General features: G+C 39.1%; 1 protein-coding gene across 5 annotated transcripts; it reads left to right on the top strand.

The window, feature by feature from the left end:
• The first annotated feature begins 468 nt into the window (after positions 1-468).
• tab1 (TGF-beta activated kinase 1/MAP3K7 binding protein 1) lies at positions 469-15,217 on the top strand. 5 transcript variants are annotated; one of them, XM_028016845.1, is made up of 11 exons: positions 469-579; positions 1,121-1,248; positions 2,054-2,204; positions 2,382-2,477; positions 3,297-3,405; positions 5,949-6,065; positions 7,469-7,580; positions 9,180-9,324; positions 9,478-9,691; positions 10,583-10,736; positions 14,111-15,217. In XM_028016845.1, the coding sequence occupies exons 1-11, from the start codon at positions 547-549 to the stop codon at positions 14,331-14,333; spliced, it is 1,482 nt and encodes a 493-aa protein (XP_027872646.1). In that variant the 5' UTR covers positions 469-546; the 3' UTR covers positions 14,334-15,217. The 5 variants fall into 5 exon arrangements, with proteins under 5 accessions (XP_027872646.1, XP_027872642.1, XP_027872645.1 ...); XM_028016841.1 differs by having other exon boundaries at positions 14,108-15,217; XM_028016844.1 differs by having other exon boundaries at positions 9,478-9,694.
• The last annotated feature ends 1,339 nt before the right edge of the window (positions 15,218-16,556 follow it).

The raw sequence follows: 16,556 nt of genomic DNA, 5'->3' as shown, positions 1-16,556 counted from the left end.
CCCGCCTTGAGGCCTGGATTTGAAGACCCCTACAAAATCAAAATCTGTGAAGACCTTCAGTATGGACTTTTTCTCAGTTGGTTGTAATTCATTACAATCCCACACGGTGGCAGTATTGTTAAAGGAGCCACTCAGGAGGAAACCACTCCATACTGTTGAAGATTTGCCTTCTCTATATTTCATTTGCAACGCACATTTAATTTTAAAAGTAGAAAAACGATGGTAATTGTTACCATAAAACATTTTTAAAATGTTATTTTATTATTAGATTCACTTTATAATAAACTGAAGCTAAGATCTTAAGCATGTTGCCTTCATAGGCAGCGGTATTGTGTCTAATGACTAGAATCCAGAATATACTCCAAGGATGCTCCCGACAGAGTCACATCAGGAATTAAAACTAATAAAAAAAATATATAGTTAAACTAAGAAAAGCCTTTGTTGCGATTTTTAATTTCTTAACATCAATAAATGTGCATTTGTGTAATCGAAGTTAATTTATCGGACACTGCGCCGTGATCCTGAACGCAGCAAATAGCATCCAACATGGCGGCAGAGCCGAAGACTTTGATGCAAAGCGTAAGTGAAAAGCGTTGTTTATACTTGACACTGGCAGCTAATATTCCTCATGGACGTCACTTTAACCCCGTTTGTGTCTCTCGGGGGTCTTTGTTGCTTACTTTAACTCTTTCATTGGCACTTACTGCCTTTTAATAATGCCAGTTGTAGCTATTTTTAGTAGAGCTCTGTAGGTTACCTTGCTAACAGTAAGCTAACCAACAACACTTTGAAACGACTGGGAAACAAATATACTCGAGTTTAACAACAAGCAGGAGGAGTGATGATTAGTCAAGACGCGCAGTGAGCCGTGTTTTTCTGGCCTTATTTATTTCTTTACAGCGAACTAGCTAAGTAGGCGTGTACTATTTTATTAAACATAATAACACCTGGGGGAGTTTCGGTTTAGCGCTCAACTCTTATTTTCCTGCTTTTTAAGTAGCTGTAGTTCAACATATTACACGAGCACACACGTCATTTAGAAATAAAAAGTTAAAACGAACAAATAGTTACACATCTTTTCTTATGCTGTTTTATTATTTATTTATTTTTCTGTTTGCAGCAGAGCTGGACAGATGACCTGCCTCTGTGTGAGATGTGTGGCGTCGGAGTGGCGCCCAACTGCGTGTACAGCCCGGATGGTGAAGGGACCCAGAACCACCCCATGGAGGACAGGCATCTCAGGCTGCGGTGTGTGAGAGACAGAGCAGCTTCACTCAGCTGTTGGCATCAAGATAGTGAAACATTTTCTTTTCAGAACTTCTTTCCCAGTTGGGAATATTTGTAGTGTTCAATATGAATTGGTTTTAACCTTGCTTCTCCAATTAACAGATGTATTTTTATTTTTTTTGTAAATTTTTGTTAGATGTCAGATGGTAAATGTTCTTAGACTTTACAAAGGGCTTACAGGGGCGGTGGCAATTTTTCAGGGGGCCTCAAAGACTTTTTTTTTTTCTTTCTTTTTTTTATATATATGTTTTGCAAACATTGCACTTTATATAAAACTTGAGTTGTATGTATATTTGGGGATTTTTATGAATATAAACAATACTCAAGTATTTGGGATGTAATGAAAATGCATTAAATCTTGTTTATGTCATATATATCATTTAGTTGTATGTTGAAATTATTTTTTTTTTCCAGCAGTAATTAGCATGTTGTATTTTATTTTTAGGCAGCTAAACATTCTGGTTACATTATCCAGGACTAGCTTTGGGTTAGTTTTCAAAAGTTGGCTCAAACTTGTCAAAGGTAACCTTTCTGAGTCTTGCAGTCTACTGTAAGGTGGCGTCAAAGTTGGGTAACCAAAGTGTAAATAAAGCCATTACTCGAAAAATTTAACTTGTTAAAGTTATTAAGCTAGTTAAATGTTATTTCTCAAGCTGCTAACAAATTTTTTTTGTAATTCCTATTGGACTTAAATTTGAATATGGCATTACTACTCTCAAAACAATCAGCTTTTGCTCATGTTCCTTGCGCTTTGTCATCCAATCAGAGGCGAGAACTGTTTCCTCTACGGCGTTTTTAACGGCTACGACGGCAGCAGGGTGGCGGACTTTGCAGCCCAGTGTCTGACCGCTGAACTCCTTCTCGGGGAGCTCAACTCAAGTCACACAGACGGTGACGTCCGTCGGATCCTCATTCAGGTTTCTGACTGTTTACTGGTCTGTCTGTCTGTGGAGTCACATCTCTTCTGTGAAACCTTTTATTCGTTGGATTTTTTTCGCTTCTGATTTAGCGGTTTTATCATTTTTTTTTTGCAGCTCCTCTGATGTGCTACAGAGCCGCTGAGCGAGTTATGATACGTGTTCTCTTTGTTACAGGCCTTTGAGGCGGTGGAGGAGAGTTACTTTAATACAATAGGTGATGCTTTGGCTAAAAAGGCTCACCTGTCCAACTACCTCCTGCCGCACAATGAGGTATGCACACATAGAGAGGTGACTTTATGATACAAAAAAGCAGTAATGTACCTAAGAACATCAGGTTAAGGCTTCATCAGTCTGACTCAGCTCTCCTTCGCTCGTTGTAGTTTTTCCTGTTTCTCTGCCGTTTTCCTGCCTGCTTCAATCGACTTGTTTTTTTTTTTGTTTTTTTTTTGTTTTTTGCATTGGTTTTCACTTGCATTACACCTATAGACGCACCGATCCACTTTTTTTCCACTTCCGATATAGACATCTGAGGTTTGGTATTGGCCGAAATCGATCCGATACAGAAAAATTGCTGAATTGACTCAAAACATTTTTTCTAAACACAATGTACTGAATTACAAAGTTCTTAAATACACCAATAGCTTCTCAAGCTTGGCCAAACATGTAAAACCAACACAACTTTAATCTGTTCAGTCAGTGCAACTAGTCGTAGAATAGAGGACAAGAGGAACTGAAACTGACAAAAATAAACAGCAGCAAACGGTTCAGAAAGTTCATTTAGGATTTCTAAATGTAATGGAAAATAAACAATAAAGCATGACGCGGCTCAGAGCATAGAATTAGACTGAATAGATCTGTCCTTATGGATTGGGCACATTGTCACTGATACCCAGTCTAGAATCTTTTTCAATATTGCGACCGATCGGTGCATCTCTAGTTATCCTGTCTATTTTCTCTTATTGATTTTCTCAGTTTCTTTCATCTCCATTTTGCCGGCTTATTATCATCTGTTATTTTTATTTCTCTGAATGCTTCCCGGCTGGCCAGAATGTGCCGTCCCACAGTCTCTCTCTGCCTGTCTCTCCTCAGAGTCAGAAGGTCCAGGAGCGTCTGAATGAGCTGGAGCAGGAAGTGTCAGGAGGCGCTACGGCGGTGGTGGCTCTGATTCTCAACAATAAGCTCTACATCGCCAATGTTGGTACGCATACATGTTTTATTTATTTAAAATTGTACACTTTCTGAGCGGTATTTTTTTAATTTGCGACACTAAAGAGGCAGTATATCTGCCTGCAAAGGATCGTTAAAAAAGAAACATGCTTCCTGCTTTCCACCAGCAGATGTCAGACTTGATGCAGATTTGAGTCGTTTGATGCAGATGCAGAACAGAAATTTCAGCTATTAATAATGAGGTGCAGCATAACACAAAGCGTGTTGACAGTCACAGGTTTGTGTAACGCCCCAGTCGGTTTGTCTTTAAAAAGTCATTAGCATGTATGCAAAAGGTGAGATTATTCCTTAGTTCGGATCGAATTTTGAAGGAAGTCAGAGTTGGATGCAATTCTGACTCTATGTATTTGATACAAGTTAGAAAAATAATCTTGTTTGCTCAGTAACTAATGCTGTATTTAGCAACAAAAAAACAATTTGCTAGCTTAGGTTTAGGACTGATTTATTACACATAGGAATGGCCGGCTGGGAGGATCAGGAGTTCAAAGTTTAGCAGGAAGGTTTGTACCGAGACATATTGGAAGTGCGCTTTGTAAATGACTGCCAGCTGTTTGTCTGCGTTGAACATATCAGAGCCGGGAACGTGTGGAGCGAAAAGCTGCGCTACATTAACTTTCAACGTTTTGCCCCCACGAACATAAAACCTTGCTTGACAAACGGGCGGATGTTTTCTCTCCTTTTTTTTTTTTTTTCTCTAGTATAGAGAAGCCTGATTGTGATTGACATGAAGCAAATTGGCTGCATTGACTGGCCTTGTTCGGCTGATTAGAACGTTACAACACACAGCTTGAGGCAGTTTAGGGATATGAAATCTGTTGGTTGCTCTGGAACTGCATGTAGCATCTGCTTACTGACCCAGAAATGTAATTTTAAAAAGTTAATTAATCATTGATCTGCCTTATGCTTCCCCAGCTAGAAACCTGAATTTTTTTTATTTTTTAGCCTTTTTAAAGTAACTTCAGATGAAGTTTTTCAGTAAAGTGTAATGATACTGCAGAAGTGTCTTTTCTTTGCGTTATGGTGCATCTTGACCCTGTAATCGTTTTTGCAGTATTGATAGCAGAGCTACTTTGATGTTTTTACATTAAAGTCGGTTCTCAGCAAAGCCCCGCTCAACATACAAACATCTCCACTCAAAGCGTTGTGAACTTTATCCAGTCATTTTCAATTGTTAAGATTCAGTACGTCTAACACAAAATGCTGCTTTCAACTCTGCTTGTTTGTGACATTTTTTAGATCATTAAAAAATGTCTGTATTAGACAGACAATGTAAATAAAAATGTTATTCCCAGAGCAGATGAGAAAGAAAGTTTCCACTTTGTTCACTTCTGGTATCGATACAGATATCTGAGGTTTAGTGTCGGCCGATAACGATCCGATAAGTTATTTATAAATGGAAAATACACAAAGCAGTAGTGAAACTTCCCCACAGTGGTTGGTCTACCAAAATCTTTGAACTTTGAAGATAAACTGCAGTTCTTTGTAAAGGTAATTTTTTTTTATGACTCAGCAATAAGGAGGGCTGGCAAAAACGGGAGATTTCCAAGAGAAAAATAAGTGCTGCTGACCAAAAAGAAAACAAATTTTCTTTTCTTATTTGTCAAAAAACATCTTGATGGTCCCCATGACATTTTAAAAAATTGCTTTGTGATCTTATCAAAAAGTGCGTTATGACATCATTTGACATTTTTAGCATAGATCGAAATAACTTTTGCAATAGTATTGCAGACTAGTATGTTTTTAAAGATGAATTATTAGATATTTTGCAGCGGTTTGACTGTCATTCGTCTAATTTAAGTCGTATTTGTTTACACTTTTTGTGTTTTCATTTTCTTAGGATCACCCTAAAATTTGCTCTTTATTGTGTTTCCCAAATTTAAATCCCTGAATGGTAAATAGGAAAAACCAATCATCGCTATGGTTACGCTTGTGAACGTATGGATGGATCGAACATTCTCAGCCATGCACAAAGGGCCGAGAATGTTGAATTCATATGTGTGAAAACATGTAAAACATTCATCACTAAAAAAAAACAGAATTGAAAAAAGAAACAAAAGTTGATCATTTTGTAAAGTGTGCTTCCTGTTAAATCTGGTGTAAAAATAACTGCATATATACATATATATATATATTATTTTAACACTTCAAAAAAAAAAACTAACAAAGGTTTAGATGGTCTAGTTAAAAGCGTGCAGCTGTATTTTTTTTTTTTACATACAACCACTTTGGTTTAGTTTGCTTTTCTTCTTAGTAAGAAGAATAAAGAAGAATAAATCCTGATTTACGTAATAAAGTTACTTCTTTGTCTAGTGCTAAAATGATCTTGTTGCTCTGCAACATTTCATTATGACAAAAAGAAGCAGAAGGGAGGAACTACTTTTTCACACCACCAGACACGATGTCTCCAATAGAAACAGTATTTTTAATTTTTTTTATATCAGATTCTTAAATATCACATTGTGGTGACCAACACTTATTTAGCGTGTCGTTAAAATTCTTTGTTTGTGGTTTCAGGTACAAACCGGGTCCTGCTGTGTAAGTCCAGCAGCGACGGTCAGAACCAGGTTCTCCAGATCGGGCGGCCACATAGCACCGACAATGAAGACGAGCTACAAAGACTGGCGGCAATGGGTGAGGAGCGTTGCCGTGCTCACATCTGTGATGTGGTGGAAATCTGAAAATGAATGCATCAGGATTGCCATTAAAGCAGTTATTGTTAGACGTGTTCCTTACAGGATAAATGTGTCATTTAGGCGTCCAGAGTTTCTCAGTGGAGCACAGACCGTCTCACCTAGATGCTAATAACGTGCTCTGCTGAAGGAACAGTTCGTTCCATACAACAGGCTTTAAAAGAACTAAAAAGTACAGCCTCAACCCAACAAATACATTTGTCACTTTTTCAAACATTTGTAGCATAACAAAAGATAAGGTATGAGTTTTTTTTTTTTTTGTTAAATTAAATCAAATATTACAGAAATTTTGCTTTGGTCTGAGGCTGCAGTCAGTTATTCACTAGGGCCCAATAAGTCGTTTAAATGTTGGCACAAAGACCCTAAATCAACTTTAAACGTGAAAAAAATGCAAATTATTTTTTTTAGTACTTACCTTGAGGTTGTTTCCTGAACAGTCATCCAACTGTGTTTTTTAGTGGAAAATGTTTAAAGTTGACAGGAAATTTGAAAATATTACTAGGTAATTATGCGTTATTGGATGGCATTATTAATAATACCTAAACACCAACTATAAAGTCTTATAAACAGGCAAACATAAAACAAATACAATTTAAATAAATATATAAATTTTTTTCACTTTGGTTATTTCACCCTAATTAAAGTGTCCAAAGTTGTTTTTTTTTTTGTCATTTTATTCGCTGAGAATATAGAATAAAGAGTCTCTTTAACCCATCTTTACTATCACCGTTACTGGTGTTAAAAAATAAAATAAAATCAACAAGCAAACAATTCTCAGCCTGGTGGGGGAGCAAGTCCAGCCTGCTGTCCTGCCAGACTTATAATACACTGGGAGAAAACCCTGGTTAATCTTTGGCTGTTGCACAACTTCTTTATATATATTTTTTTACCCCTCCGGTGTCCCTTATATGATAGTAGGCTGACAGGAAACAGGGAAGGAGAGGGGGGAAGATATGCGGCAAATGTCGTCGGGTCCGGGAGTCGAACCCGCGACGGCCGCGTCGAGGACTCAAGGCCTCCAAATACGGGTCGCGCTAACCGCTACGCCACCACGGCACGCCCAACTTCTTTATATTTTGTCACATTACAACCACAAACATAAATATATTCCATTGGTATTTAATGTGAAACACCAACACAAAGTGAAGAAGAGAGAAAATGATAAATGATTCAAAGCAAGAGAAACGTCGAGCTGAAAACTCGTGTTGTTTTGATTTTCCCAACCTCCGTTTACTGCATTCTTCCTCTGCTCCTTACGATTCGTCTTGTGTGTGTGGGGATGTGTATGTGTGTGTGTTTAATGCCCGCTCCACTGTGGTCTACGGCGTGTCTCCTGTGTCGTAGGGGTGGACGCGGCTCGAATACGGCAAGCGGGACAGATCGCTGGACAGAGCAGCACCAGGCGGCTGGGAGACAGCAGAGTCAAGATCAACTACTCTGAGATAGATCTGCTCAGGTGACGCCTGCCGTCGCCATTCTGACTATGTTTACATTGGTTCATGCATGTTGTGTTATCTTTGTGCTTTGTCCATTTCTGAGAAATCACCTGCATGTCTTCCCATTTACTATAACACAGCATACAACTTGATTGGTTGGGAAAAGCATTTATCTACACATTTGAATTTGTTGATGTCTCTAACCTACACAGGAGCAAAATTACACCAAGAGGCTCAGATACTTACAGATATCCACTCATGTTTTTGATAAGGTGTCAGAGGAGCAACATGATTCTTGTAGCTGTTGATGCTTTACTATTCTAGGAGCCATATTTGCCTTCAGTCCAGCTAAATAACACTGTACAGCTGTAAATGTTAAAAAAACTTTATTTTTTTTTAAAGACAACTTAAAAGTTTTGGTAAATGCAATTTTCTGTTTTTAGATTCTAAAATAAAGAAAAAATGTAAATCCTTTGCAAAGAGAAGAAGATGGATAAATTTCCTTCTGTGGGATGTTGAAATTTATGGAAAATGGGGGGGAAAAAGTCAATAATTTCCAACACGATGACAAAAAACTACATGTTTAGAGAACTGTTTCGGCCCAAATTTCAACTTAATCAACTTTTTGATTAAGGTGCAGCTAACTCCTCTTCTTCTTCTTGAATATAACATCCATTTTGTTCAACGCTCCAATACTAATGCTAGCAAAACCGGCCTTCAGCATGATGTTACCGCCACCATGCTTCACAGCTGTTGTAGTGTTCTTAGCTTTGAAAACCTCACCTTGACTTTAACAGACTTCCAAGTTTTTACTTTTTTAAAAAATTTTTTTACCCCGAAGGCATTTTGTCTTGATGCACTTGATTTCAGTGAAGCTTGAAGCAGAGCCTTTCTTTTGTGTGTGTGTGTTTTCTTGGTCATCACATTCTCCGTCCGTCGTGATGCAATAATCTCTCCAGGAATTTCCCTGGAGAGATTATTGCATCACGTTTTGCTGGTTGAAGAAAATTCATAAGGAATTCAGAGTTGTGGAGCCAATTGTTTTAAGAAAATCACAGATGTTGAATGTTATATAATCGTTCCACCCTGGATGAAAAATGCATCGTTAAACTCCATGTCTGTAAACTCCTTTTATTAATGTTGCACGAAATCAATGCTGTGACTATTAAGGAAGTATTTGGAAGTGTTTAATCTCTCATCTCTACTTCTCCTTCTCATGGCCGTCATTACTGTACCAGAGCCAAGCCTCTTTAAAGTCCTTTATTCATAAACGCACACATAAACCCCCATTTCCTCATTTCCTGAGGTTATCCAATATCCAGGCAAATCATATCCAAATACTTTTGCATCGCTCTAATTTTAACCCCCATCAGACACAGAATGGAATCTGTACTGAATTATCTCCTTACTGCTGCCAAGGAGAGAGCAGAACATCCAATATAATTCATAAATAAAAGGATCAACATAATAAACTGGTGTTGATGTCGAGCCTCTAATGTTCTTTTGCTGTATTGACTTTAATTGTTTTTTTTTTTTGCTGTTTTTCTGTTTCCACTCGTATTTTGCCAACCGTGTCCTCTCTTGTCTTCGTCTCACGCTTTTCTGTCTCTCTCCATTAGTGCGGCCAAGGCGAAGCCCATCATCTCTGAGCCAGAGATCCATGGCAGCCACCCTTTGGATGGTGTAACAGGATTCCTGCTGCTGATGTCAGAGGGCCTAATAAACGGCCTCGAGTCCGCCCACGGCCCAGAGCAGGTCAACCAGGTTAGCAACAACGCTATTGCTTTTTTTTTTTTGGTTCTTTTCGCTCTTCAAGCCTCACATGAAACGTCTTTTTGGCGTTCAAATCTTTTTTCCTCTTGCCTTCTCAAATGTAGCTATTATTTTTTAAAATGATCTCCCCCCTCTCCTTCGTAGGAAATTGTAGCCATGGTAGCGGCCGAGCTGGCCCAGCAGACCAGTTTGGAGGCGGTGGCTCAGTCCGTGGTGGAGCGGGTCAAGAGGCTTCACCACGACGTCTTCGTGTCCGGCCGTCAGAGAGCGGCCTTCTGTTCTCGGCACGAGGACATGACCCTGCTCATTCGCACGATCAATTACCCGCTGGCGGACGCCACGCTCACGCCCACACAAGGTAGAAAGTGTTATTCTCAGACGTAAAATTTCCGTTCCACTGCACCGGAGAAAATTCTGGGAAGGTTAAAAACTCCTACAATGGCTACAAAGCTGCAGTGTTTTCTTTTTATTATTGGCAATTTCCTACTCACAACATTTAAATATGATGGTTAGTTTTGTTTTTTTTTCTTTTGCAAACTCAGCTAACAACCTCTTGCTAAATAATATCTTATGTTTGTCCTGTGTAATGTCTAGACTTATATTTCTTAGTTTTGTTTTTAAATGAGAAAAAATTAGATCTGTTAAAATCAACACCCTCGTTTCTCATATTTGTACTCAGTAGTTCACACAAAGTTGGGATTTTAATATCGGATTATGGGTATGTGTGTTTGTACCAATCAGGGAACAGTCAGGTGATATATCATATCACTTATCGTTACTTATCATGATAAGAATTTAAATTTATTGTAACAATAAATTCCAAATTTCAAAACAATATGTTTGTTACGTCTGAAGAATGTCGCCGTGTTCGCTGCAGAATGTTTTTGAGTTTCAGAGCAGTTTCTGTTCCTGGATCTCTCTGATTGTTACAGTTGTTTTCAGTGTTTAGTTCTGGGCCTTGAGAAAATAAAATCACGACTCTTATCAGTGTTGCCAAGAAGAAAAAAGGTCAAAGTAACCTTCTCAATTTTTTTTTAACACATTCCCAAGAATCAAATTTTCACTGAAATCACACGCCGTTCATCGTCGTTTAGTTGTATGGAAATATTTTTGAGAAAATGTAAAAAAAAAAAAGATGTCCCATTTCCATGTTTAAGCAACCCATCAACACTTTTAAACAGAGTGGAAAATATGAATAACTGGGATGTTTTGCCACAGATTTTAACATCTTCACTTGCACCTCTTCCAGGCGGGCGGATCTATCCAGTTTCGGTGCCATACTCCAACAGCCAGAGCACCAGTAAAACCAGCGTGACCCTCTCACTGGTAATGCCGTGTCAAAGCACCCTGACCAACGGGACTAACACCGCCTCCACCCTGGAGGAAGGAACCCCCACACCGGGGTAAGCTTGGCTTTTTTCTCTCCCTGCTGACTTTCTCCTTCCGTTGCTATGTTTTTCCCTTCTTCTCGAAACGCTGCCATTTTGTTTTCCTTGCTCAACCTTTATCTTTATTTTTTTGTTTCTACGGCTGTGGGCGAGTTTATTTTAAGTGTATTTTAAATAAGCAAGATTAGACTTCCTCATTCTTCCTCTGCTGTATTTATTTTAAGGTGCGCTTGATTTTCACTCCCCTGCGTCTAGCCTACGCGGCTGTGTTTATTTACATTTAGGCAAAGTTTTTACTTCCTCACACATGTGCTGTGGGTTGATCTGGGCAGCTTATCATTTTACAGCTGAAAACGGGTATTGTAATGCTTAATAATACTCCTACACATAGCATATGTCAAACACAATAGTTTTAGATGCGTTAAAGTACTCAAATTCACTGTAGTTGACAAAAGACTTGCTGTTATTTCAGTGAGAGGAGGTTCTGCAAAATATCGATGCAGGCGAGCTGATTACAAATAGTTTTTTAGTAAATCTGCAAAAAGAGAAAAAACCTGCATAAAGTTGGTAAAACAAAAAAAACAACTGAATTTTGCATTGCATTGTATAGACTAGTGCTTCTTAATGAGAGTGGTACCGCCCCCTACAGGGCATGTAGAGGAGGACAGAAGGTGCTAACAGCAATATTTGCAGTGTCCAAACATCCTTAGAAAATCTTTTTTTATTTATTTATGTATATTTAAGGCATTTAAAGGTCTTAAATTTGTTTTTGGAAAAAAAGTAAGTTATCCTTTAATATCTTAATCACAGGTCTTAAATTTTGTCATGGCAGGATTATGTCATTTGATATATTCTATGTAGTTTTTCAGTTTTTTTCTCATGGGACTTTTATGTCAGCCAGAAGTTTGTCTCATGCAAACAAATTCATCTGTGACTTGAGGCGGTTGCAGCTACCAATATAGCTGCTAATAGACCCCTGCTAGCTAGCTAGCGTTTTCACGTCAATCATGGGTAACTGTGGAATGCTTAGTTTAATTGCAGGACATGTAATGTCAACATAGCAGCTTGCATTAAAAAGTGTTTTAATGTGCATTTGAATGCTGGACACTATCAGGGGAAGTCCGACAACGGAACTTCTAATCTTGTAAATATATAACCACCGAGATAACAATTTGAAGATAAGTTCATGAAAGAGAGCGTTCGTTATTCAGAGTTTACACAGTAAATACCATGAGGGTGACATATTCTGACGTCCCGCTCTCCTGAAGGCAGCACACCACAAGAAGCTGACAGAAACACTGAAGGGAAGAAAAGTTACCATCAGTACAGCTGCAGTGCCATGAACGTTTAAATGTAGTTCAGAGTTTAAACGGGTGTGGAACATTTTTTCTGTGGTCCTTTTTTTGCAAGACTGACAAGCAACATATGAGAAAATGGCACAGAAGAAGAAGGAAGATCTCAGGAAGGTCAAGCAGGAAGCAGCTGCTTGACAGAACCCTTTTGTTAGAAAACGATAAAAACTCAAAACTTCCAAGGTTTCGGTTTGTGTGCACTGCCATTTGTGACAATCTGCGTCTTGACATGCTAACTCCATTCTAAATTAGCTTGCAGATTAACAGCCATTTCTCCCCAAACTGTTCTTCCTGCGTATAATTTAGCTCTGACTGAGATTCACTTCCCTCATACGCAAAATATGACAGCTGATCTTCACTTTGGTAATCAATCATTTTCCCTGTCTGCTGCTGTTGCTTTGGGATTAACCTGGAACTGTGACTCGTGGCAGAATGTTACGCTACAGGTAAACCTCAGCACAGGCAGAGTCACTACATAAACAACAAGCGTATGCATAACTGAGATTATTCTGATCACCTTCTACTTCAAGTGAGGCGTTTGAGTCATCAAAACTCAACACTAACCTTAAAAAAAAACCACTTGGAGAATATTTAAGACTTGCCGTTTTCAATTTCAGCTTCTGATGCAGTGCAAAACACACTAGGTTTAGTCACAGAAGTATTAAATTAGTTTATTTCATTTTAGATCAGCATTTTAAAATAGAATTGATCTGCGGCAGTAATAATTAGAGGTGCGAGTTATCGACTGAGTTAATCTAAAAGTAATTAATCATAACGCTGACTGAGTAATTGATAAGTGGCCATCTTATTAAAAACCTGGGTTTTCTCTTGTAACAACAGAAACGACCGGTATTCCACAAGATAAATTTTTCATGTGGTGAAATTAAAAAAAAAAACATGAGTAAATTTAAAGATTATTTTGTGTCAGTTGTATTAAATACTGTGGCTCACGTTATTTAGTTCAGACGTATTTATAAATCAAATCAGGAACCAGTTAGGTTGCTGAATAGTAAAATAAGACATGAAAATAATAAAACATGTGAAACACATAACCCTCCTTGAACAGAGAGATAGACAGACGTACCGCTATTAAGGCGATAACACAAAGAGCGTGCCGAGGGTTTATATTCCAGAACAGAACCGCATAAAGTGCATTTTTCAACCCTCGCGAGGCTTTGTCGGGACCGTTTCTTTTTCCGTTCTTCTTTGTCACCGCCATCTTGAGTCCTGGATCAAGTGGCTCCGCTTAGCGTAAAGATGACCAGCGGCACCCTCTGCTGGATGGCGGTCAGACTACAACACTAAAAGGAGGTCTAAGCTAATCGATTAGAAATAATTTGAAACTAGAAATTAGTGGAGAATTGCGACGTGATTAAGTGTTTCTATCCCTATTAATTATACATGTTTTACCTGACAGGATAAGTGTTTGCCAGCCTCTTTACTGTACAGCCTCTTGTATAGCTGACTGTAGCTAATGATAAGTAGCACTTGAATATGCTTGCTGTTTGTGCAAATCGTCTTTATTTAGACCCTCTGAGGGATAACTATCCAGGTCCTCCTCCTTTGTGAGTTCCAGTCTCTCTCTATCTTTCTCTCTCTTGCCGTTTGACTCACATCTCTGTTTGTGTTTTTTTTTTTTTTTAACTGGCCCTGGCTTGTCGTTCTCCATCCTGCGTCCTTTACTCTCCGTCTTTGCCTGTCGTTTGTCCACTACTCCGTTAGCATGCTGAACCCGACCGCGAGCCAAGTCTCTGTTGACATCCTGCAGCCTATAATTGAACTCCCCCTTCCCCAACCTCCTCCTCCCTCTCTCGCTCTCTCTATCTCTGACTCCTCTCTCTCCACCACTCCCCGGCCTCCCCTCCCTCTCTCCACCTCTCTGTTTTGTCTCTCCACTCGTGACATGGACCTCTTTCCCCCGTTCTCCTCGTCTATCCCAACCCTCGTACCTGCTGTCTCCTCTTCCTCCTCCACTGTTCCCCGCCACCCAACTTTCTCTTCCTCCCCTCCCTCCTCCTCCTCTTCTCATCCCAGCAGCCAGAGCCCTACAGCCACCCTGCAGTCCACCAACACCCAAACACAGAGCTCCAGCTCCAGCTCGGGGGATGGAAGCCTGTTTCGTCAGAGAGGGAGCCAAGCAGCGCAGCCCGACGAGACGGGCAGGGTCCCACCCTACGTGGACTTTAGTCAGTTCTACCGACTTTGGGGAGGGGACAACAGCGACAGCCAAAGCACACAGGGAGGCCTTGGACCCCAGTAAGGAGGAAAGTCTGAAGGAGGGGCATGAACTACAAGGAGAAATTTTGTTTTTGTTTTGTTTTTTAATCAGACTTGTGGATTTATGAACAATGTGTACTGCAAAAGAGACTTTGTGAGTGTGAGTTGGAAGGGACCGGGGCTTTCTATTATTTCTGCAATGAAAACTGTGAGGAAGTGGCGTCACACTGCACCCCAATTAATGTTTGCTTCTCTTTGAAACATAAACAGTCACAGTAATCCAGATTGGTGAAGTACCTGTTGAAGGCAACTCCAGGAGCTGGACAAGGATGTTTTATTCAAAAAATGCCTTCAAATATCAAGGCCTTAAACTGTAACTAATGAATGAATGAAAGCGTTTGAAAGTACATTTTTTATTTACTGTCCATATATATATATATATATATATATATATATATATATATATTCTATCTCCAGATAATTTAAGGACTTGTCTGTGTTTTCTTTTTTTCTGTGCAAATTTTTCTCATCATTATATTCCATTTATTTTGACTAATAGTGGGACTCGATTCAAATTTTTAATTGAGTTGATCCAAAACTGTATGTCAACAAAAACGAGCAACATTTTCAATTCAAAACCCTCTTTGCTGCCAAATTATTAAATACATTTGAATAGCGTCACTAGTTTTAAAAAAAAAAAAAACAACAAACTTTTTAAACTTAAACTTTTTCTGACCTTCTGTCCAAAACGGCTGAAGAATGTCTCCACAACTTAAAAGGCTGGATCTCTAAATAATTAAAAAGAAAAAAAAAAGTCAGACAACTTTAGGTGGCAGAGCCAAAAGACTGTTTTTTTTGTTTTGTTTTTGTTTTTTTTATATTTCCCAGCAGAACCATTAAAGGGGCCATTTGGACAACATTCTTTCACATTGTGACACTTGACCTTATTTCCGGGAGCAGACTAGAAAACTAGCAACATTTCATTAAGATATTTTTATAATTGATAATTCCATCAGAATACGACAAAAAAAATACTTGCAGTTTTTTTTCCCTGGTTTTGTTTGTGTGGGGGGTGTTTACATTTGTAAGATCAGTCCGCCCCTCGCTCGTGCGTCTCGGTGCAGCTCTCTCTACAGTGGACCGGGGGGCTCTTTGTGTTGAAGACGGCTTTACAGACACATGTTTTGAGTTACCGGCCATCTGTCACCAAGCAAAGCTTCAAAACACGTTACTCTGCACACGTTACAGAAATTTGGCGGCAGAACAGTCTGGAATTGCAGTCAGCATGAAAATGGTTAATCAAGGCGGGAGGAATGGCCTTGTTTGTTTGTTTGGTTTGACAAATCAATTTTCTGCCCACGGCCACCATCTGCAGTCCATGTTTTTGAGAAACGTGGAGGTTTAATAGGAATAATTATAGGATAGGAAGTTTAAATTTGTATCCCTAAATATAAATTGGTATGTTTTTTTTTTAATCATTTTTTAAATAAATGTTAATAAAATCTGCTGCAAGGATGAACGAACCTACGTTCATATTTCTCAGTGGAGTTTAGTCGTTTCTAAACTTCTCCATTTATCCCCATTTTCTTAGAACTCAGCCTAAAACCTTTGGACATGGAAACGGTTCTAACAGAAATATTTACATTTACGTATAGAATTCCAGCCGTTTATCGATGTAGGTGTGACGGTGGTGAGCCTCCATGTTGTTCAGACTCTGGGTCCATGGTGAGGAGGGGGGATCTGTGTCCTCTAACTATCAAATTATGGGCAAGAAGATTTTTTCATACACTGGTTTGTGAATAAAAACGTATGTCTGACGTTAGAAAAACTGTTTCTATTTATATTGTCATAATTGTCCTTGCAATAGCAGGACAAAACCCGCCTCGCCACTAAACACAGAAATGCTTCAGAGAAAACTTCTGACTTCATCATTCTGCTAAAAGCTCGGTTCACTACAGGCAGTCTGGGTCGGTCCCACTGACAGATAGAAAGAATATCTGTCTTTATATCAGACATAATGGTATAAGACACGGTACTGTCACCGCGAGTCGCAACGCAGCTTAAAGCCCCGGTACCACCTGGTACCACCTGCTGACTGTTCGCTCTGCTTCTCCTCAACGTTTCTACTGGGTGGGTTAAAGCCGCTGCTGGCTGGATCTGGGCTGGAGGTTCTGGACTGTAAATAGAAGTTATTGCAGAACCTCAAGTGTTAAAGGAAGATTCGGCCCATTTAGAGTCACAAAATGAACATCAGAGAAAATATTGT

The sequence above is a fragment of the Xiphophorus couchianus genome, chromosome 5, assembly GCF_001444195.1.
Source record: "Xiphophorus couchianus chromosome 5, X_couchianus-1.0, whole genome shotgun sequence".
Lineage (NCBI taxonomy): Eukaryota > Metazoa > Chordata > Actinopteri > Cyprinodontiformes > Poeciliidae > Xiphophorus > Xiphophorus couchianus.
Note: the sequence above shows the minus strand (reverse complement) of the source record. Positions and strands in the feature narration are given on the sequence as shown.

Coding starts and splice junctions, on each gene's coding strand:
- tab1 (XM_028016840.1), top strand. CDS start 547: ATGGCGGCAGAGCCGAAGACTTTGATGCAAAGC. Junction 7,581..9,179: donor TCTGAGATAGATCTGCTCAG/GTGACGCCTGCC, acceptor TCTCTCCATTAG/TGCGGCCAAGGCGAAGCCCA. Junction 10,737..14,107: donor GAAGGAACCCCCACACCGGG/GTAAGCTTGGCT, acceptor TTCTCATCCCAG/CAGCCAGAGCCCTACAGCCA.